Source organism: Eubalaena glacialis, chromosome 11 (assembly GCF_028564815.1).
Source record: "Eubalaena glacialis isolate mEubGla1 chromosome 11, mEubGla1.1.hap2.+ XY, whole genome shotgun sequence".
NCBI classification, from domain to species: Eukaryota; Metazoa; Chordata; class Mammalia; order Artiodactyla; family Balaenidae; genus Eubalaena; species Eubalaena glacialis.
In genome coordinates, this window is record NC_083726.1 from 31256247 (window position 1) to 31278868 (window position 22622).

The 22622-nt window shown below is 41.9% G+C and overlaps 2 protein-coding genes across 2 annotated transcripts in view; both read left to right on the top strand.

Annotated features, from left to right (window-relative positions):
- The first annotated feature begins 4507 nt into the window (after positions 1-4507).
- The window catches only part of POC1B (POC1 centriolar protein B), a 106345-nt gene continuing 88230 nt past the window's right edge, over positions 4508-22622 (top strand). The window contains exons 1-2 of the mRNA XM_061206254.1: positions 4508-4552; positions 5220-5304. Of these exons, the coding sequence (XP_061062237.1) occupies positions 4538-4552; positions 5220-5304 (100 nt within the window). The 5' untranslated portion in view covers positions 4508-4537. The remainder of the gene's footprint in view (positions 4553-5219; positions 5305-22622) is intronic.
- Positions 5653-8101, top strand: GALNT4 (polypeptide N-acetylgalactosaminyltransferase 4). The gene has a single exon (XM_061206253.1). The coding sequence runs from the start codon at positions 5873-5875 to the stop codon at positions 7619-7621; it is 1749 nt and encodes a 582-aa protein (XP_061062236.1). The 5' UTR covers positions 5653-5872; the 3' UTR covers positions 7622-8101.

Here is a 22622-nt window from a genome sequence, read left to right on the forward strand (position 1 = left end):
TTTTAAAAAGTCCCGTGGCATGATTTGCCCCATGGCTCCCAAATATTGATGTACATTATAATCACCTGGAAAGCTTGTTTAAGAACATATAGATTTCTTGCCTTCACATCAGCATTTCTAAATCAAAATATCTGGGGTGGGGCCCAAGAATTGGTACTTAAGCTACCCAGGTGATTCTTATGTATTTGTTGGCAACATGCAGGATAGACAGACACAGGTAAGTCTTGAAGTCAGAAAGTAATTTAGGGATCATGGAAATACTCCAGAAGGCAGAGGCAGAGGGGCTGGAGCCAAAGAACAGAAGGATAGGAAGATAAAATCTGTTGTGAGGATATAGTGGATAGGATTTCGTGACTTAATGTTGATTGACAAATCCTTCACAGTCTTTTTTTTTTTTTTTTTAAAGGTTAATGCTTTAATGATTCAGAAGGATCTGGTACTTTCCTTTCTGTGTATTCTCCTATACTTTGAAGTAACTGCATCCAGAAGAGAGTTACACTGCCGGGCAACAGGCTACAAAATAATTGACCCTTGAACAATGCTGACCCCCCAGGGGCAGTTGAAAACCCATGTATAGCTTTTGACTCCTCAAAAAAGTTTACTAATAGCCTACCATTGATTGGAAGCCTTATTGATAACATACACAGTTGATGAACACCTATTTTGTATATGTGTTATATGCTAAATTCTTACAATAAAGTAAACTAGAGAAAAGAAAATGTTATTAAGAAAATAATAAGGGAGAGAAAATACATTTACAGTACTGTACTATATTTATCAATACCATAAGTTTAGGTCGTCTGTTTACAAGATGAATCATCTGCCTGTATCTACATCAATATTATCTTATATAATACAAACCACTGTATATGTTATACATATTACTAACACTAGACATCAAAAATGAATAGATAATGTGAAAAGGAAATCCATGTTTATTTACAGGTATAACGATTCATGCATTGATAATGAAGCAGCAGCAATATCATTGCTTTATTGTGTAGTCTAGTGCAATCAATGCAAATGCTTCATGGTAGCCTAGCCTATACACTAAATGAATGAATCAATATAAAAATTTTATGGCATACAGTATTGCAGTCATATTCATAGTGCAGTATTGGAAACATTGTTACATTAAAAAAAACACCTGTGATGATAGGATGATATGCAGTTTCTCTAATTACAAGAGAGAGAGAGGCATACCGTATGGTAATGTAATTCTTTGAAAGCAAAGTTATAAAACAGTAAGAAGACTAATACATGATTAATTTAATATTCAATATCATTCACCTTATGCCTATGAAGGATAGACTAATCTACATAGTTTTATGCATTCTGACATACCTAAATTTCTCTTAATTTTTTGATATTTCTAGGCTACAAAAAAGTAGCCTAGAAAGTATTTTTCAAATTGTTGCAAATTTAAAAAAAAATTTCCAATATCTTTATTTAAAAAAAAATCCATGTATAAGTGGACCTGCACAGTTCAAACCCATGTTGTTCAAGGGTCAACTGTATTTTCAGTCCAAGTGCCACATAGGGAAATGAACAGTAGATGGCACTTTTGTGCTATGCCTGAATTCTCAACTTTGAAGGGAAGTAACCTCGGAATGACTCGTGCTAAAACAAAAACAACCCTTTGTAGTGTTCAAGTGGATAAATTCAATCTCTGATTTGAAGGGGATCTGGAAAAGGAGGGCTAATTAAAGAGTCAGTTTTACCCGACCTTTGTACGTGGCCTCCAATGATACCTTAGATTTTTAAATATTGTGACTCCCATCCAGATTAATAAATTTGCAGTTTGAGGTGGTCCCAAATAATTACTGTAGCAAGTAGAATTACATGAACTGAAGCAGGCTTAGGGTTAGAAAAAAAAATCCCCAACTTGGGCCACATTTCCAAATATCCACCTCTGAGCTTTTGCTGTTTGCAAAGGTTAGGAAGGGCAAAAAGAAATAAAATCAAATATGGAAAAGAATCATGGGAGGGGCAGTTGGGAGTAAATGAGGACAGTGGAATGGAAATAAAGGAGGTGTTACATTTTTTTCTTTTGTAAAACTTGTAAACTGGTAAAGCATTAGGCAGGATACAGAATTTTACAGTTATCATACCCTTGCAACCACAAAAAAGGCATCACGACTTAGTGATTAAGAGGTAGAGTCTGGAAGTACCCACTAAAATCTAAAGCTCTGCCACTTCCTAGCTGTGCACCCTTTTTTTTTTTGTAAACATTGGCTTTTTTTTTTTTTATTAATTTATTTATTTATGGCTGTGTTGGGTCTTCGTTGCTGCGCATGGGCTTTCTCTAGTTGCGGCGAGTGGGGGCTACTCTTCGTTGAGGTGCGTGGGCTTCTCGTTGCGGTGGCTTCTCTTGTTGCAGAGCACAGGCTCTAGGTGCACAGGCTTCAGTAGTTGCAGTGGGTGGGCTCAGTAGTTGTGGCTCGCAGGCTCTAGAGCACAGGCTCAGTAGTTGTAGCTCACGGGCTTAGTTGCTCCGTGGCATGTGGGATCTTCCCAGACTAGGGCTCGAACCCGTGTCCCCTGCATTGGCAGGCAGATTCTCAACCACTGCGCCACCAGGGAAGCCCTAGGAGTTAACTTTTTGAGGAACTGCCAAACTGTTTCCACAGTGCTATATCCTTTTACATTCCCACCAGCATCCAGCATTATTTTTAAATATATTGCTCTTTTTTTAAAAAAAAGTCAAACCTAGACTGGGAATAAGTAGCAAAGCTTAGAGTCCTGCCACAGTTTGCTGATAAGTTGCTGGTATCAACAATCTGGACACATCACCTCCTAAACTAGAGCAATGTTTCTCAATGTACACAGCTGAGACTCCCATGGCAATCACCTAAGGGGCTTATTACATCTATAGGGTCCTCAATCCCACCCCCTATATGCTGATTCAGCATTTTTGGGAATGAGGTCTCCTAAATCAGCTGTCCCCAACCTTTTTGGCACCAGGGACTGGTTTTGTGGAAGACAATTTTTCCACGGGGGGCGGGTGTGTGTATGTGTGGCGGGGGAGGTGGGGGGAAGGTCCAGGGGGTACTGCGAGCGAGGGAGCGATGGGGAGAGGCAGATGAAACTTCGCTGGCTCGCCCGCTGCTCACCTCCTGCTGTATGGCCGGGTTCCTAACAGGCCGCGGACCTGCAGCGGTCCGCGGCCCGGAATTTGGGGACCCCTGCCCTAAATCATCATTATGCATGTTAAAATATGAGACTCAGAAACCTAGATTGTTGAGTTCTTAAAGGCAGGGAAAATACCTCATTCACCTTTGTACTCCTCAGAGCCAAATATACAGGAGATATTCAACAAACATATACTTGAACTAATATTGAAGTCTAAAGCTATTTCCTATTTGCTTGATTGCTATGTATAGTATTCATTAAAACTAAATTCTATCACTAGACAACTAGTTAATCTGTAATTTTGGTGTATAGTTTATCTTTCATTTGCATAGAATGTGTATATTACCAGCTGTGGTCTATTATGCCATCTTATGCTGCCAAGAATCTTTATTCTGTATGTAATTTTCAGCTGAGTCCTTCAAGCTTTGAGGCAGGGTAAAAAAGGGTATGGACTTGGAACTGGAAGAGCTGTGTTTGTGTGATCTTTGATAATTAAATTAAAATATCTAAGAATCAAGTTTATAATTTGTAAAGGTTGGTAACATTTTGTAACTCTATTAACTTCATAGTGTTGCTGAAGCTCAATGATATTGTAAGAAAGCCTACTGTAGCAAAGCCTATTGTTACTATGTTGCCCAATAATTTAAACAAAACAAAACAATATGTTTCTTTCTAAGTCTTCCTAAAAAGTTTAAATATGCTGCTGTATCAATTTGCTGCTCTAACGCATATGCAAATGAGATTGGAATAGAAAACGCACAGCAGAAAAACATTAAGTGGATGCACAACATTAATTCATTCATCGCGTTTATCCAGCATCTACATTTATAACAAGCCAGGCATTGTGTGAAAACTAGTGATTAAACAAATTCAAGCCTGTCCTCCAGAGGTTTAGTTTCTTTGGGTATATTAATAAATAGCAAGCGGCCCCATTTCGCATCAAACTCTCTTGTGCGTCATAAGCTGTTTGGGACCAGCTTGAAATTCGCGCGGGCTGTCTCTTTAACGTGTAATAGAACTCTGATTGCATCGATCACAGGCTCATTACCCTCTCCCACCCATCGGTCTTTTTTCTATGCCGGTTACTACCCTCCTACTTGTGTCAAGTCGTGGGGAGCGCAGGTGTTAGTAAACGTTGGCTTTGATGTGTGCCGGCACCTGACCCCGGGGCTTCCCGCTTGCCAGGTGGCGGAGGCCAGGCTCTCTACGGCGCGGGCGGAGCCTCGGGGCTCGGCTGGCCATGCCTGGAGCGCAGGGTTTGACTGGGCCGTTGTTGTAGTGACCGGGAGGCGCTGCCGCTCCGGGCAGAGGGTTCCGGGCGCCGCAAGGTCCCCCTTCCTACCTCCCCCCCTCCCTTCCCCCAATTCTCCACACGGGCAGGAGCCAGGAGCCACCCGCTCCCCCCATGGCCTCCGCCCCGGTAAGGACGGGCTGGGGTACGCCTCCCCGGAGCCGGTCCCGCCGGCTGGGGGGCCAGGTCGGGGCCGCGCCCGCACCTGGCGGGAGATGGAGGCAGACGTCCTCAGCTGGGTCCCGAGCCGCTAGCTCCCCGCCCCTCGCCCCGGGGTGCCGGTGACTCGTCCTCTGCCTCTGGGACACCGGGAGCGCAGAGCCCTGGCCGAGCTCCCAGGCACTCCTCCCAGAGTCCCAGAGCTCCGACAGCCCCGGCAGCTCCATGGACCCCAGAATTCTCTGAGGGTTTCCGTGGAGCGCCTGCGTCAGAATCACCTGGGAGGTTTTTGAGAAGTACCGAAGCCGGGGCCCCGCCTCGCACCTGTGACTGCGTGCCAGCGGGCGGGGCCCCGGAACGTGCATTTCAATGGAGCTGCCCAGGTGGTCCCTCGCGTGCGCTCGGTTCTGGGAAGCGCGAGTGGAGGATTCGGCCGGCTCTGCTGGGGAAGTTGGCGCTCGGCGTCCCCCTGTAGCGGTGGCCGCGTGTGCTCGCGCGGGGCGCTCCTGCTCCGCACACCCACCTTCGATGCGGCCGTTCCCGGGCCGGCCCCCAGGGGAGGGGACAGCGTTGATCCCCGACCCCCCAAATTCGAGGTCAGCATCTGCTTTCAAAACTTGACAACTTTCCTTCCCAGGAGGACCCCGTTCTGCAGCGTTATTTTAAGGGCCACAAAGCGGCGATCACCTCCGTGGACTTTAGTCCCGACGGCAAACAACTTGGTAAGTTTTCTTTTTTTCTTTTTGTGATGAGACGCTCAACCGGTCGGAACCCTTGCCTCTTGTCCACGCCGGGCCCCCGCGAGAACCACAGAGGACCTGTGGGTGGAGGTGGTGTTGAAAGCGGCCGAGATGCATTCGGAGCCAGAGTGGGCCCGAGCCGGGGATACCTTGGTTATCCCGGCCCCCAGTCCGGCCCCGCAGAGTCGCCTATAGGCCTGGGCCTGGGCGACGACTTTCGCGAACTAACCACCAGGAGGAGTAAGTGGGAAGGGGCGGAGTTTGTCCTCGGCCCGGGGAGGGTGGGGTGTTGGCTGGAGAGTTTGTGAAAAGTTGTGAGACCAGCAGGAGGAAGTGGGGAGAGAGGCGTTGGGGCTGTTCCGGAGGCCGAGCACGGGGTGGTCTTAGGTGACCCCCGGGGAGCCCCCGCGGCTGGAAAGGAGCCGAGCGCCTGCATGAAAGGAGGGACCTGCTGGGAAGTTCGCTTCTACCTGAGCCCGGAATTCCAGCGTCGGATCCCGCAGCCCTTCCCCTGCGTGGTGACTCTGGTGGCCGCGTCCGCGCCCCAGCCATGAGGATCCGGATGGCCGTGAGGTGGACGTGGGCAGGCAAAAGCTGCCTGCTGCTGGCGCTTTTAACAGTGGCCTATCTCCTGGTGGAACTCTCCGTCTCCACTTTCCATGCCTCCCCAGGAGCCGGCCTTACCAGGGAGCGGGGGCCAAGACAGCTCTCAGACTCCGGGAAGAAAGCAGTGGATTTGTCTCGACCGCTTTATGAGAAGCCCCCTGCAGATTCCCATGCACTTGGGGAGTGGGGGAAAGCCAGCAAACTCCAGCTCAAGGAGGGTGAACTGAAGCAGCAAGAAGAACTCATTGAGAGATATGCCATTAATATTTACCTCAGTGACAGGATTTCCCTGCACCGCCACATAGAGGATAAAAGAATGTATGAGTGTAAATCCAAGAAATTTAACTATAGGAGACTTCCCACCACTTCTGTTATCGTTGCTTTCTATAACGAAGCCTGGTCGACTTTGCTCCGCACCATCCACAGTGTTTTAGAAACTTCTCCTGCAGTCCTTTTGAAGGAGATCATCTTAGTCGATGACTTGAGCGACAGAGTTTATTTGAAGACACAACTTGAAACTTACATCAGCAATCTCGATAGAGTCCGCTTGATTAGAACAAATAAGCGGGAGGGGCTGGTTAGGGCCCGTCTGATTGGGGCCACTTTTGCCACTGGGGATGTCCTCACTTTCCTGGATTGTCACTGTGAGTGTAATACTGGTTGGCTGGAGCCACTTTTGGAAAGGATTGCTAAAGATGAAACAGCAATTGTTTGTCCGGTTATAGACACCATTGACTGGAATACTTTTGAATTCTATATGCAGACTGGGGAGCCCATGATTGGTGGGTTTGACTGGCGTCTAACGTTCCAGTGGCATTCTGTCCCCAAACACGAAAGGGAGAGGAGGAAATCGAGAATTGACCCAATCAGATCACCCACCATGGCTGGAGGACTGTTTGCTGTCAGCAAAAAATATTTTCAGTACCTTGGAACTTATGACACTGGGATGGAAGTGTGGGGAGGTGAAAATCTGGAGCTGTCTTTTAGGGTGTGGCAGTGTGGAGGTAAACTGGAGATCCACCCCTGTTCTCACGTGGGCCACGTATTCCCCAAGCGGGCGCCATACGCTCGGCCCAATTTCCTGCAGAATACTGCTCGGGCAGCGGAAGTGTGGATGGACGGGTACAAAGAGCATTTCTACAATCGAAACCCTCCAGCAAGGAAAGAAGCTTATGGCGATATTTCTGAAAGAAAATTACTACGAGAACGGCTGAGGTGCAAGAGCTTTGACTGGTATTTGAAAAATGTGTTTTCTAATTTACATGTTCCAGAGGATAGGCCAGGCTGGCACGGAGCTATTCGCAGTATTGGGATCTCTTCTGAATGTTTAGATTATAATTCTCCTGACAGCAACCCCACAGGTGCTAACCTTTCACTGTTTGGATGCCACGGTCAAGGAGGCAATCAATTCTTTGAATATACTTCAAACAAAGAAATAAGGTTTAATTCAGTGACAGAGTTATGTGCAGAGGTTGCTGAGCAAAAAAGTCACGTGGGAATGCAAAATTGTCCCAAAGATGGGTTTCCTGTTCCAGCAAACATTATTTGGTATTTTAAAGAAGATGGAACCATTTTTCATCCCCACTCAGGACTGTGTCTTAGGGCTTACCGGACACCTGAGGGCCGACCTGATGTTCATATGCGAACTTGTGATGCTCTAGATAAAAATCAAATCTGGAAGTTTGAGAAATAGAAGAGCATAACAGCACTTTCGTCCTGAGCTGACAATAGCTTGAGGAACGTCAAAGAGCCTTCAGAGAGCCTCAGTGAAGATTGAGTTTATCAGCATTCACCCAATGGTCGGTCATCTGCGAGAGCTCTGTAAAAGCTGTGGATCATTTTGGTAAAAACACTGAAACTGGGTACACAGAGAGCTGCTGTTTAATATTTCAAAGTGCCTTACTTATGGGTTGTTTTATTTAAGAGCTTTGTCAATATGGTCTCTTCTGAAAGAACTTGTCTCGAGATACACAAAACGTTTAAGTGCCAGAGTTAATGTTAAAGAACATAAAAGTCCATGCAAAATGAGGGGTGATTTATGTTGATGGGTAAGTTCACTGCACATCCCATCAAAAAAAAACAAAAACAAAAACAAACAAAAAAAACAACTCAGAAATGTGCAGTTTGAGCTATTGCTATTTTTATTGTACATAGAACTTGAATTTCCTTTAGCCAGCACATTAAATTTTAGGTTTTGTTTATTTTTTTAATTCTAATTTTCCTTTACTCAAATAGAAATCAAGGAAAGTTAATCTTAAGGAGAGAGACCTGGTTTAGACATATGTGTCATTAGATGTGAATTTGAATGTGAGTTTAGAGGTCTTTTTAACATACAGACATCTCAGAAAAATATACCCATATCTGAATGAAATGAGAGAGATTTACATTCCACACTGCAAACTTGAGCTATTGGACTTAACTGATCTATACTGATACCTCACATCACTCTGATTTTGTAAGCTGTCCTCTCTGTGAACTTGTTTGTGTGTGTAGGGCATTTTCTGATTGCACTTCCTTAAGTTATGAATGTATTGGAGAGGGATTCATTCAAAATACTGTGCTTCTCTTTGTTAATGCTTAATCACTTAAAGTAAATGCTTAATCACTTAAAATTAACACAATAGAGGACAGCTGCATTTACTGAAATGTGTGAAACTGAAAGTGGGCCCACTTCTACAAAGGCTTCGGAACTCTCCTACAGAGTTCTTGCTGATTAGGACTTTTAAGGATCAATTTTAAGAAAACAAGGGGAAAAGATAGCCTTGGCAGTGGTGGATGCTGCCTTCCAGGTTGTTTTCTGCACCTAATCCTGAGCCTGGTGCTTAGGCAGCTGTCAGTAGTTGTGGGTGAATGACTGACTGACTGAATGAATGAATGGCTCAGCCGATGATTGTGACTTTGGTCAAGTCATTTGATTGACTTAGTTCGGGCTTCAGTTTCTCATCTGTAAAATGTGGGTGCTGGAGCAGGTCTTGAAGATCCCTCCAGCTCTGAAATGTTATGCTTGTACATTCAGTCACTGTGCAATCTTTACAACACTTTTATTTCCTCCCTGCTAACGCAGGTAATGTTGTTGAGCAACGTTCAGTCCAGTTATGAAGCTGGAAAAAAGAAATGGTTTTAAAAATTAAGTGAGCTGAGCTCAACTGAAATGGTTTATTTTGGATTGAATGGAAAGTTGTGGTCACTGTTTGTATTCATTTTATTTTGACAATTGCTGAACCAATTTTTGTTTTTTATCTTTAATCTTTCAAACTCTAAAAGTAATCTTTTGGGTTAAGAATATGAATATTTTCCAAACTAAATTATGCAGGAAGTAAACATACTTAAAAAAAATTATTTTTACTGGTTTTATTCCAATGTTGTATCCAGAATTCAATCACAGGCTGAATTCAGAATTAAATCTTAATTAGTTCATTGTGGTCTAGATTTGTGAAAAATGCATGCTCCATAAAGCATCAGTCCACAGTACTCGGAAGTTGTTTTCGGTGTCTACTTGACTTGGAGAGTAGGAACTTTGCAAAATCTAAATTTAAGAAAAGTTTGTAGGATAACCATTTCAAAAAGTAAAATTGCTATGTATTTTGAACATTTTGTTTCTCTTTTGTTTCTTAAAATAAAAATGTGTTAATAACTTTCTGTATGTTATGTAGCAAAGAGTTGTCCAGATTCCATGTGCAGTGTGCATGGCCCTGGGTACAATTTAGGAGGGTTTGTAATCTGCTCTGATTTGGTTAATTGGCAGCAGATATGCTCCTAAACCCACCCTCACCCCTTGCGCAGTCTGCCTTTTCGTCTTTAAAATCCCCCTTTCTCTTTTTATTTATTTTTGTTGTTCTTCTTAGCCCCCTATCAAATGGGAAACTAAGACTGACATATTCTAAATGTACTTACTGGAATTATTTTTATTCTAGAATCTTGCTGCTCCCATCGAAAGAAAAAGGGAGCATTGAAAAGTAAAACGCTTAATTCTTTATTTACCTTTTGCCTAAATTGCAGGGTGTGACCTATTAACCTTTTTGGAAAAAATTTTAGGCTAGTGTTTTATTTATATCAGTAATTTGGAATCAGTGGGCTGTTCATTCCTCACAGTAATGTAGGTAACAGAAGAATGAGACCGAATTTTCATATATAGGCATTTCCAATTTAATTCCTAAAATACACTGTAAAACTACAAAGTATATTTTGATTGCCTACTTCTAACTTATTGGTACCAAAGCTCTCTTTTGCGGTAGATAATTAAGAGTTGATCTTTTAAGTCAATTCACATGCTTAAAAACAGTTTTATAAAAAATTTGGTAGACAAGAAGTTTCAACTTTAAATGGTCACTATGTTATTTAGTGTTCAGTTCTATGAATAGGTTGACTAAATAGTCATTTTTAGCAGCCATTTAAAAAAATGATAATCTAGTCATCTACAGGATCTCTATAACTCAAAATAACTTGTTTGTAAAAGAAAATTTGTCTATGCACCCAGTAGTAGGCTCCTGAGTATTCATTATATGTTGGCAAATCTAACTTTTCTAGGTGATGATAGGAGGTTATTTTTCAGTTGTGTAATTTTAGTTGGTTTAGGGTCTCGATTTTAATTAATAAAATACTTAGTTTTGACTTGTTTGTCCTTTTCTATTGATGTTTTAATAATGTTTTAAAATGAGCACAAAGAATGTTGAGGTTCAGATTAATCTCTTTTGAACGATGAATTTTTGTGTGTGTGGTGAGCGGTTTCCACCCTTTTTTCCTTTTGTTAATGGTATTTGCAATATTGATTAAGACATATAAAATAAAATGTGTGCCTAATTATTTTTGCAAATGGATTCTGATGATTTTAGTCTCTGGGGTCACTCTTCCTGTGTACACATTTATTGATGGTAATAGAAGTAAGTTAAGCTTGTAATTATTTTACTTATTTGACAATGCAGACAGTAGAATATTTTAAAAAGTTGACTTTCATGTATTATTTTGTGAAGTGTCATTAACCAGCAAGTATTCTGAAGTGGTGTTAACACTACTCATGCATTAACTACTCATAAACAAACTGGAAAGGATCGGAGATCTCTGGGGCAAATTGGGGACACGATAAAAGGAGGCAAGTGGATACGTGGGCACCTTAGCACAAATTTCAGAACCCTGGGCCGAAAAGAAATATGTCTGTCCTGTAAACTGCATAGCTTCCCATTTCCCTCAACCTTCTCTCTGCATCACCCTGTCCCTAAGTGCAATTCCTGTCCGCCAGCAGCATCTTTGTTCCTCTTTTAGTGATTCCTGCCAAACACCCTCCACCCCTGCCTCCCCCTGGCCTGAAACACTGCCTGAGCATCACCAGCCTAAGGACTCCGCTTTATAGATCAGGTGTCTTATCGCCACATTTAGGATATGTGTAGTCAAGCTAAACATATTTTCACTGATCTTTTGTTTTTTTTTATGTACAGTTTAAAACGTTGCTATAAATATACATGTTATGATCTTCCTAATAATGAGTAATATAATCTTGCTAGTAAGTTTCTAAGTGACTGCAACCCTATGCAAATCATTTCATCTCTCTGTGTTTCAGTTTCATGAATGTTAGAAAAAACTGGAAAATCCGTAGAGACAGTATTAGTGGCTGCCAGGGCCTGGGGGAGGCAGGAATAGAGAATGATTGCTAATGAGGATGGGTTTTTTTGGAGGGTGTGGTGGTGCCGGTGAGAATGTTCTGGAATTAGATAGTGACAATGGTTGTGCAACTTTGGGCAAAACACTGAATTGTACACTTTAAAAGGGTGAATTTGTGGTATGTGAATTGTATCTCAATTAAAAAGAAAAACTTCAGGGTAGAAAAAGAGGCTGGAGAATTTCATGTGTCTCAGAAAAGATTGCTCTTTTCTCTGTCCCTCTGTGCATACTAGACTTTAAAACAGGCCAGCAGTATTTATTGATACTTGAGTCATGCTGTAATTCAGCAGAATTAAGGAAGTTAGATAAATATGTGAATCTCCCAGCTTCATATGAGGGTGCAGGTGGAAACCAGTTTGTATTGGAGTTTTTTCTTAAAATTTCAAAAAAACCTCAATCCTTTTCAACAGGAGGTAGAGATTATTATAAAAGGTGAAACGAGTTCCTAGAGTATATAATTGTCCGTGGCAGAACTGAAGACTAGAGAACTCCTTCTAACTTGCTAGTAGTCGGATACTACTTTTCCTTTTGTGCCCAACTTGAATTTACTTAGTACTCTTTTTTTTTAAAGTTAATTCTCCTCTGTGTCAGGTGCTGTCCTATGCTTGGGTGTACGTACAGAGATGTACAAAACAGGTGTGCTTCTTATGATGGTATGAAGAATTCACAGTCCAGTGATAGAGACAGATATTAACAAGTAAACATACAAATCATGTGCAGATACAACTTGAAACTGGAAAACAATCAAATGCTGTGAAGAAAAGGAACAGGGTTCTTTGAGGGATGAAAACTGGGGTGACGTACTTAAGTTTATGGGGTCAAAGAACACTTCTCTGTGGAAGTTAGATTTAACTCAAGACCTGAAGGAGGAGCTAGCTAGGCAAAGACTAGAGACAGAATAGAATAAGCAAAAATCAAGGGTGGGAAAGAGCTTGTCCTTGATCAAGGAAATAAAAGAAGGCCAGAATGGGTAGAGCCTGTAAACAAAGGAAGAAAGAGAGCTTTGGGAGGTGAAATTGCAGGGGGAGGCGGAGGCAGCTTGCGTTGTCTTTGGAGGCTATAGTGGGTTAAACGGGCAACCCTCCAAAAGATATGTCCATGTCCTAATCTCTGGAACTTGTAAATGTGACTTTATTTGAAAAAAAAGTTCTTTGCAGATGTAATCAAGGATCTTGAGCAGAGATCCTCCTGAACTATCTGGGTGGGCCCTAAAATGAGACATACAGAGGAGATAAGAGGAGAAGGCCACATGAAGTCAGAGGCGGAGATTGGAATGATAGAGCCACTGGCCAAGGAGCTCCTGGAGGCACCAGAAGCTGGAAAAGGCAAGGAATGAAATCTCTAGAGCCTTTAGAGGGAGTGTGATCCTACCAACACCTTGATTTTGGACTTCTGGCCTCCAGAACTGTGAGAGAATAAATTTCTGTTGCTTTAAGCCTCCAAGTTTTCGGTAATTTGTTATGACAGCCACAGGAAACTAAGAGGGTATGTTTTAGGCTTTTGTTCTGAGAGTCATGGAAATTTGTTGAAGGATTTTAAATGAGGGAATGATACAATCTGATTTATACCTCAAAAAGATCACTCTGGTTACTACGTGGAGATTTGAACCACTGTGAGTAGAGAAATCAATTAGGAGCCATTATAGTAATATCAGCAGGAGATGATGGTGGTTCAGACTAGGATGGTGGTCTTCAAACTAGGTGATAGCCTGGGAAAGAGAGAAATTTGGGAGTTCCTAGCATACAAATGGTATTTAAAGTCATGGGAATAGATGAGGTCACCTGGGAAAAACATAGAACAATGAGGGCAGATGGTCCATTTCTGAGTCCTAAGGCTCTCCAACCTTTGGATCAGAAGAGGAAATGACAAAAGAATCAAAGAAGGAATAGTCGGAAAAATAGGAGGGAAACCCATTATAGTAAGGTATTATGAAAGCCAAGGTGTAGATAGAGTGGAGTAAAAATGTAGAAGGGAGAGAAGAAGATATTAAATAGTCATTAGAAAGAGTGGGGAAGGGAACTATTATAGAATTGAGCACCACTGGGCAGTGTGGAAGATCCGTGTGCAATTAGCGATCATGAATTTATAGTATTTCCAGTCTTCCTGGGAGTGTGTCTAGCAATTCTCACTGGCACAGATATAGTCTCAGAAAAGGCAGAGTGACTGGGATTTTGCCAGGGGAATATAAAGGAAGGAGGAAAAGTCAAAGGATTGAATATATGTGTAAGAAGGGGTTTATAATCTGGATAAGGAGAGAAGTGAGGATTATAAATCAGATAGTGAAATGAAGATAGTGAAAGAGAGCCTCAGTGGAGAACGTAGGTCAATGGATTGGAGTTCTGGATGAGTTAGAAGCTCATCCAGAAAAGAAGCTATAAGAAAAGCATGTTGTCAAAGGGTAGTGGGTTTCATTCAGCAATCAGGGAAGTGTTGGTTCTGCTGGAGACAAGATCCAGGGTTTGACCATGGAATGGGCTGCTGAGGAAGCATGGAAGAAAAGGTCTTTGGAGAGGCCTGGTTGTCCCTTTGGTCTGAAATATTCTTCACCACCTCACTCTGGTTGGCTGGCTCCTTCTTTTCCTTCACTCCTCCACTTAAAATGCCACTGATTACTCCATCTGAATAAAGTATTCTATGCCCATGAAAAATTCTCATGTGACATCCTGCTTTATCTTTCATGTCTCTTAGCACAATTTAAAGTGATATGTTTGCCTGCTAATTGACTTGTTTCCCTCTTCTCTGCTTAAATTTAAGCCTGTACCAGGGCTCCCTGTTTTACAAATAAAGTAGCTCGGCACAAAGAGGCACATGGAAAAGTGCTGGCAAGATAATCATTGGTCTTTGCTTTGGGTGTTGTCATGGCTAAAGCAGATTTTGCTGGGAGAACGGTGATAGGTGTACTGTTCATATGGCTTTGGAGAAAGATGATATTTTCTTCCATTAAGATCCTGTGTCTGAGATGCAATATAGATTTTAGCACTTGAAAATGCTGCCCGAGTCAAGAGCTCTCCTGCAATTTTCAGACAAGTTTGTGACCTGCCAGCATGTTTGATTTTGCGTTTATTGAAATGTTCATTAAAACAATGTGTCTACTGAAACCCAAAGAAGTTACTTAAATGAAATAAAGCTTCACACAAACTTAAATTAAAAAAAAAAAAAATTAAGCTCCCTATTCAGAGATTTTGCCTATATCGTTACTTAGGACTCTCCCCGCCCCGCCCACCATGCCTTACATGTGGTAGGGGTGAGATATCTGTTGAATGAACTAATAATACCAGGAGTTAGAACGGAGAGAAAGACTGTGACCTGAGGTAGGTGAAGTGTGGAAGAGAAAATGATTGTCGCTTGAAAGGGTTGCAGGGACCTTGATGTCCCCGAGCAGAGTCAAAGTGTAAGTAGGTTAGTAGGAGGAGGGACTTTCAGAGAGGAGGATGCGTATACAAGAGGGATCATGTAGTGGGTGTTTCTCTGGCCCGTGGTAGCTTTGGGGAAGGAGAGCAGGCGTGGGTACCAGGGTCAGCTAAGGGGCTATCTGGAGCATTATGGGAGAGAGTGCAGGGTAATTGATGACCAGAGGGGCTGAAGGCTTAAATTCCTGGTCATGACTGGAGGAAACAGAGCATGAAGCATGGTGGATTTATACTCAATAGCCTCTTGGAAGGTGGTGGGCTCTTGGGTTTCACAGGATGAGTTGGAAGGTGATCAGAGAGGAGAGGATGGGAAAAAATGACCACCTGTGAAATATCATCCCTCTTTATACAGACAGAAACTGGAAGCTGAGTAACTTTGCTGAGGCGGTATAGCTAGTAAGCAGCAGAGCCTGGCTGAGCCTGACTGCCAGTCGGCCTCTGGAGGCACGCTCTTTTCCATTAGGGCAGTTTCCCAGAGGACCGCACTTAAGTTTATACAAATGGTAGAAGAGTTTAAGAGCATTTTCATGTGACGTGCACAATCTGAGCTGCGCTTTAGAAGTTTCCATTTAAAATGCTGTATTTTAACACTGATGTTGTCACCTTTTCCTCTTTTTATGTTCAAGGCTACCCTGTCATTGATTCATTCCCTATTTAATCTGTGGGATGTTTGTAGAATAGATGACAGTATAGGACAAGTTTATATCTCCTTTTTCTTTCTGAATAGAGGCAGAATGAAGTTGTGAATTTTTAAGTTTTTTAAGTTATTTTCCTCACGGTGAAACTATAATTAAAGTTTGCCAGAAATTCTTTTTCTGTTCTGGTTCTTGATGGCAACCTGTGTAGCAGCTTTACTGAAGTTCCTCCTACTGTTATAGTTTTAAAAATTGCTCCCAAGCGCTAAAGTAAGCTCGGGTACGCGCTGAGAGGCAGTAGCAGAGTGCAGTATTTCTCAGATTTCCACGTATATCAGAATTGACTGAGAAAGTGATCAAAAGTTCAGATTCCTGGGTCTCACTCCAGAGAATGTAACTTACTAGAAATACACGTTTTTAACAAGGTCCCCAAGTAATTCCAATGGGGATACTCAGTAAATCCCCAGAGCTTCTCCAAGCGCTGGGTTCTTGGTTAAATGCCCAGGCTGTGGAGTCTGATAGACCCGGTTAAACATGGAGCTCTACTCCTTTCCATCTGTGTGACTCTGGGCAAGTTACTTCACCTCACCAAGCCTCATTTCCTCATCTGTAAAAAAGGGATGATGATAGTCACCTACCTCGTTGTGAGGATTATGTAAAAGGATGTTTACCAAGTTCTTAAAAGTACTTGGCCCACAGTGACAACTCGAGAAGGGTTTGTGTTGTTAAGATTGTCACCCCTCATCGAGATACAGAATTTGAATAAGTTAAATTTCTCCACATTGTCATTACTAAAGATTATTCTTAAAGCAGTCACAGCTCCTTTGAGACTCTGCTTACACCAGCAAGCTAACTACTTAGCGTCAACTAGCAGGATAATTATTCCCTCATTCAGACAGGAATTTTAAGTCAGTGCCATCACTTAATTATACTATTACATAGTGCTTGGATTGTACAAACTATTCTGAAAGTATTAGGGTATTAAAGTTTAGTTATGGTTAGAATATTGTCTTTTTATTGTGCAACCATCTCCCTTCTGTCTGGGTTTATGGATGTGTATGCCTGGGGATTACATTTTATTTTTCTTTTCTTAAAAATCTTTATAGTGAACTCCTTCTCTTAGATTTCCTTAGAAGATTTCCTTGTTTATATTTTCCTGAAGAAGGTGGTCCAGTGTTTCTGTTGTGACCCAAAGACCAGCATGAACCTGGAAATGCAACAGAAAGTACAAAATCATGGTGCCCTCAAACTAGAGAGCTGAGTTTCATTCTGGTAGTGGGTTTTAAAGCAGAACATAATGAGGGTAGGAAATATATTGAGGGACTTCTGAAATAATTGAAAAATTCAAGAATTTCTATACAGAGGTGATTGAGTTATTAGGACTCTCTTGACTATGGAATGAAAAGGCCTAAGAGGAATATAATCCAAATTTATAAAGTTGTGAAAGATACTATATTATGAACATGGACCTTTTTAGTAAATTCTAAAATATGTACTCTTTGACCCATCAATAATTCTTTTGGGCATTTATCACAGTGTTATTTTGCATATGTCAGAAACGACACATGTACATTGCAGCATCATTTGTAAACAACCTAAACAGGGTAGACTGGTTAAATAAATTAAGGTATAGCTACACCATAGAATACTATGCAGCTATTAAAAAGACTAAGGCCAACTTCTGCCTCCAGACACGCTAGTAACTGGTAACCAAACTTGCCCTCCAGCTGAAAACAACTGTAAAACGAGACAGAATATATGAGGCAACTGTTTTCGGGCATTGAGCAACAGGGAATGTAAACCGGTGATCCTTGCAAGAAGGAAACACCTTCTTGCAAGGAAGGTGAGCTCCTCCCTACCGCCATGGCCTTGGCTTTCTCCCTGGGGGCACTCTTCCTGCTGCACAGTAGAGGTAGAGCAAAGCAGAGCAGACAGCCTGGCTGAGCTGAGGCAGCAGAGGTCTTAGTTCTTCCGGCTGTGTCCGGGCTGAATGCGTGTGGCAGTGTTCCTGAGAAGCTGCTGCTGAGTGGGGTACGTGGCCTCAGATGTCTCTGGGGCCTGCTGCAGTTTTGGCTGAGGTGCAATTTGAGGGAGTGTGAGGTCTAGCGGAGATCCCTTCCTGCCGGGCTGGAAGAGGAATGGTGAGCCCAGTGACCATGCCGCGCTAGAGCCCTCCAGCTCTAGCTCAGACAAAGGGGAGATCTTGCCCAGCACCTCAGGCGAGACACCAGGGAGGCCAGGTCTTAGGCATCAGGACCACATCTGAAATAAAGGGCTTGCCGGAAAACTAAATTTAAAACTGAAGTAGATTCGCTCTAACAAAGAATAAAACCAAGTCTGGCAAGATCAAAAGGAATAAAACTGCACCCTGAACTCTAGTTAGTAGCACCGCTTTTTGCAAGGGTGTGGGTTAGTGATTCTGAAACCATTTGCGTGCTCTAGACTTGAACAAAAATATATTGAGTGTAATGTGAGCCAGGTTTTTTTACTGTGGGGGAAGAGAGTTATAAATGTAAGAAGAGGGAGGGCTGGAATGTATTTGGTGCTGTTAGATTGAATTAGAGTTATCAATATGAACTCATGGTTTTTAATATCTTTATCTTCATTTCTACGTATTGATAGATACAGCTTTCTATTTATATCTAATTTCTTAGTTCTGCCTGCTGAGATGTCTGTTTATATCTTATTTCTTGGTTCTGTTAGCTGTCACAACAGTAGCAATGAGCAAACATAGTTTCCAGATCTTGGTTTCTAAATACCACTCTCTATTAAGAGGAATCAGAGCTTCTTGGGGAGAAAAGACCTATTCCAGGGCTGGAACAGGGAAGGTACATCTTGGAACATCTTGTAATTCTAGAAGTAAGGAAGTACTCAAAATGATGGACACATATCAGAAGGACACAGAGGCCAGCTTTAAGGGACTCTTACTAGCCAAATCTGGAACAATATGAGTCAAAATAAATAATGATAGCTTTGGGTTATAACCCACTGAGTAAAATAATCTGAGTTCACACTGATATAAACAAGTATTTGAATAAGTAGATAAGTGGAGAAAAAGAGAAGATTCTTCCTTAAAATAACAAATTAACAAACATTAGTTCATTAATTAAACATTAATTAGTAAATCATAGAAAGAATAATGGGTTGGAAAATCATTGAAGGATGCTAAAATTAGTGGGTGATGGACTTCCCTGGTGGCACAGTGGTTGAGAATCCTCCCGCCAATGCAGGAGACACGGGTTCAAGCCCTGGTCCAGGAAGATCCCACATGCCGCAGAGCAACTAAGCCTGTGCGCCACAACTACTGAAGCCCACGTGCCTAGAGCCCATGCTCAGCAACAAGAGAAGCCACCGCAATGAGAAGCCCACGTACTGCAACGAAGAGTAGCCCCCAGTCTCCGCGACTAGAGAAAGCCCTCTCACAGGAACAAAGACCCTACACAGCCAAAAATAAATTAATTAATTAATTAAAAAAAATAAAATTAGTGGTGACAGTTTATTGAGGAAGAAGATATTTATATAGTTTGCAGTATCTCCTGACAAAATACTAATTAATTACAAAGGGGAAAAATACTAACTTTACAAGGCAAAAACTACCTAAACCAAGTGATCAAAGTTAATCTCACCAATACTGGGACAGATATCAAGCGTACCCTGATATGATGCACTGATAAGGGCACAACATAATTTTTGTGGTGTTCTTGTCAAAAGTGTATATCCTCAATCTAATGACAAGGAAACAACAGGAAAAAACAAACTCATTAGAAGAGAGATCAGATTTGTGATTACCAGAGGCAGTGGTGGGGGAAGGGGGATTTGGATGGAGGTGGTCAGAAGGTACAAGCCTCCAGATGTAAAGGAAATAAGCACTAGGGGTGTATAAATATAATTGACACTGCTGTACGTTGTATACAAAAGCTGTTAAGAGAGTAAACTCTAAGAGTTCTCATCATGAGGAAGAATATTTTTTTCCCTATTTCTTTACTGGATCTATGAGACGGTGGACGTTCACTAAACTTATTGTGGTAAAATCATTTGATGTGTGTAAGTCAGATCATTATGCTGTACACCTTAAACTCATACAGTGTGGTATGTCAATTATATCTCAATAAAAATGGAAGAAAAAATTAAAATAATCCAGAAAAAAAAGTGATTTGACACACATATTTGCTTAAGCACATGGGAGGATACTCGAGAAAATGAGTATCCTCTCTCCTGTGTGCTTAAACAAATATGTTAACTATGCCTCTAAGAAGGGAAACCAGGTGGCCAAGGGCTGCAAGGAAATTTGGTAAATACTCTTGTAATACTAGAATTCTGCGTTATATACATTTATTACCGTTAGAAAAGATAAGATAATTTAACAACAAATGCAATAATTGGGAGGCAGTACCATCTCTTTCCAGAAAAAGGTATTCCTCGCAAAGCAAACCTCCAGTTAACTGTAGTGGATTTTGGTTAAATCAATGAGAGAGCTCGGGTTGAGGAAAGAAAGTTGTTGCTGCTTAAGGTGACACAATAGCTGTTGGCCTTTTGGACATTATGGAGAGCAAGCCATTAGTATGCTCTTTGTTGCCACCTCCACAGACCTGACACTGGCCTAGGTGCCTGTGGACTTTGTTCTTTCTTTTGTCCTAATGAGGATTTCTTGAAACAATAGGTTATTGTTATAAAATATAAATACTTTTTTTTTTAATGGGTAGATTTACTAGTTAAATTTTTAACTTCCTCCCTTTGATCGTTTATCTTAAAATAGATGAGTCAGATGACGATTAGGTACAAGCTTTGACATTTTAAATGATGTGGTAATGTTTATAGAGGGTGTGGTTCACTAGAAATGTATGAAAGCAAGTTCCAGGTTGACACTGTACAGCATTGACACTAATAATCAAATACCTTTTATTATCGTGGTATTAGGGTTTGGTGGGGCAGGGTTAAGGAAGTAAGGAGGGAAATTCAGTGTTGGTTTTCATAGTTTCCAATAAGAATGCATTCATGGGCTTTTTGTAGATTGTTAGTCTTTTTTTCTGTTTTCTTGAAATTTGGAAGAAAATGTAGAGTGTACCCTGAGCCACACAGTTGTAATTGGGACATCCCTGCTTCTAGTGTTTCATAATTATTAGGGCTTGGAAATGTCACCTTGCTGTAAGGTTTGGCTGTCCTTTAAACCATGCGTTCATCCTGCTCTCTCATCACTTCTCTTTAGCGGGCCTCAGGCTGATAATAGCCAAGTGTTGCTTTAATGTGGGTATGTAGCCATCAACTCTAAATTTATGATTTTTGAGCATCCACTCTGCTTAAGATGTCCTTTTCCTTTTCTGACAAAATATGTAAAGGCTCAAGTCCTGTGGCACCTTCTCAGTTAAGTGTCACGTTCTTATTCCTCTGGCTCTGCCCTCTGCCCCTCCCCCCCTCCCCCGCCCATGCCACCCCCAATCAACTGTTGCTTCGCCATGATCCTATAATAACATTTTTTCTGGTCCTTGTCATATTGAATGTTAGTGACCCTGTAAACCTTCAATGAGTTCATGGATCAATTGTGTATATTAACTCTCTCCACTGCCTCCCTCCCATTTTCTCCTCAACCCACACCATTCCAGCTTTGATCCCACCACTTCACTGAAACAATTCTTGTTGCCAAGCCAACGTTTGATCCTCGGGCCTAGGGCTGGCTTCTTGGGCAAATGACCTGTATCATTGCGCGGGTCCCATACTTGGTTTAATGCCCTGCTGTCATGGTCTTGAAATTCTTAATGATTTCCTACAAGGGTCCCCACATTTACACTGGACCCCCCAAATTATGTAGCTGGTCGTGTTCAGGCCTGATCTCAACCAGGTCTCTTCAAAGCACTTGACACAGCCCGTCAGCCTCTTGGAACACATCCTGAATTCCTGGACACCACCGTCTCCTTGGCCCCTCCCACTCCATTTATGGCTCCTTCCTGTCTCTTCCTTCTCTCCAGGTTAGGTATCTGCACCCTCTTCTTCATCTAGACTCACTGCCTGAGTGGTCCCATCCAGTTTCCAGTCTTTAATGTATTATCTACAGTGTTGCTGCTGACAGTAACAAAAATTAAAACGACAGTAATAATAGCTACATTTGAGCATTTTCTGTGTGCCAGGCATGTCTTCTGAGTATTATTTCACTTAATATTTTAAACGCCTTAATCTCATTAAATCTCTCTAAGATTTACCTGGGTGCACACGCCAAAAGCTGGGCACCTTTGTTTCTTTTCTTTCTTTCCCCCTCACATCTAATGCATTTGCAAGCCTTGTGGACTCCGTCTTTATGATGTGTCTAGGTTTTGACTGCTTCTACCATTTCCACAGCCTTCAGCCTAGTCCAGACCACCACCTTCTGGCCGGATTATTGCAGTAGCCTCCTGATTGATTTCCTTCTTCCCGCTGTGTGTACTCCACACAACAGCCAGAGTGAGATTTTTTGTTCGTTTCGTCTAAACATTTTATTAAAGTGTAAGATATGTACCAAAATTGGACAGCTTGCTGAATTTCCACAACTGTGACATGCCCATTTTGCCAACATCCAGAGTAAGAAGCCCTCTTGTGCTCCCTTCTAGCCACTGTCCTCCCTCCCTGCCACACACATGATCTCTATGCTGACTCCTAACTCCATAGATTAGTTTTGCTTCTTCTTGAACTTCACATAAATGAAATTTAATTACACGTTAGGTACACGGTATGAATATACCACAATTTATGTATCCGTTTGACTTTGATGGGCAGTTGGGCTTCTAGTTTTGGTCTTCTTTGAATAGTACTTCCACAAACATTATTGTACATGTCTTCTGCTAAACATGCATAAGAATTTCTGTAGGTATATACCTAGGAGTCAAATTCTGAGTCAGATGGTAAGTGTACATTCAGCTTCAACAGATTTCAAAACAATTTTCCAAGGGTGCTTAAAACGACCGGCATTATTTGAGAGCTCCACTTGCTACACATACTCACCAAGATTTGGTACTATTTATCTCTC

Coding starts and splice junctions, on each gene's coding strand:
- GALNT4 (XM_061206253.1), top strand. CDS start 5,873: ATGAGGATCCGGATGGCCGTGAGGTGGACGTGGGCAGGCAAAAGCTGC.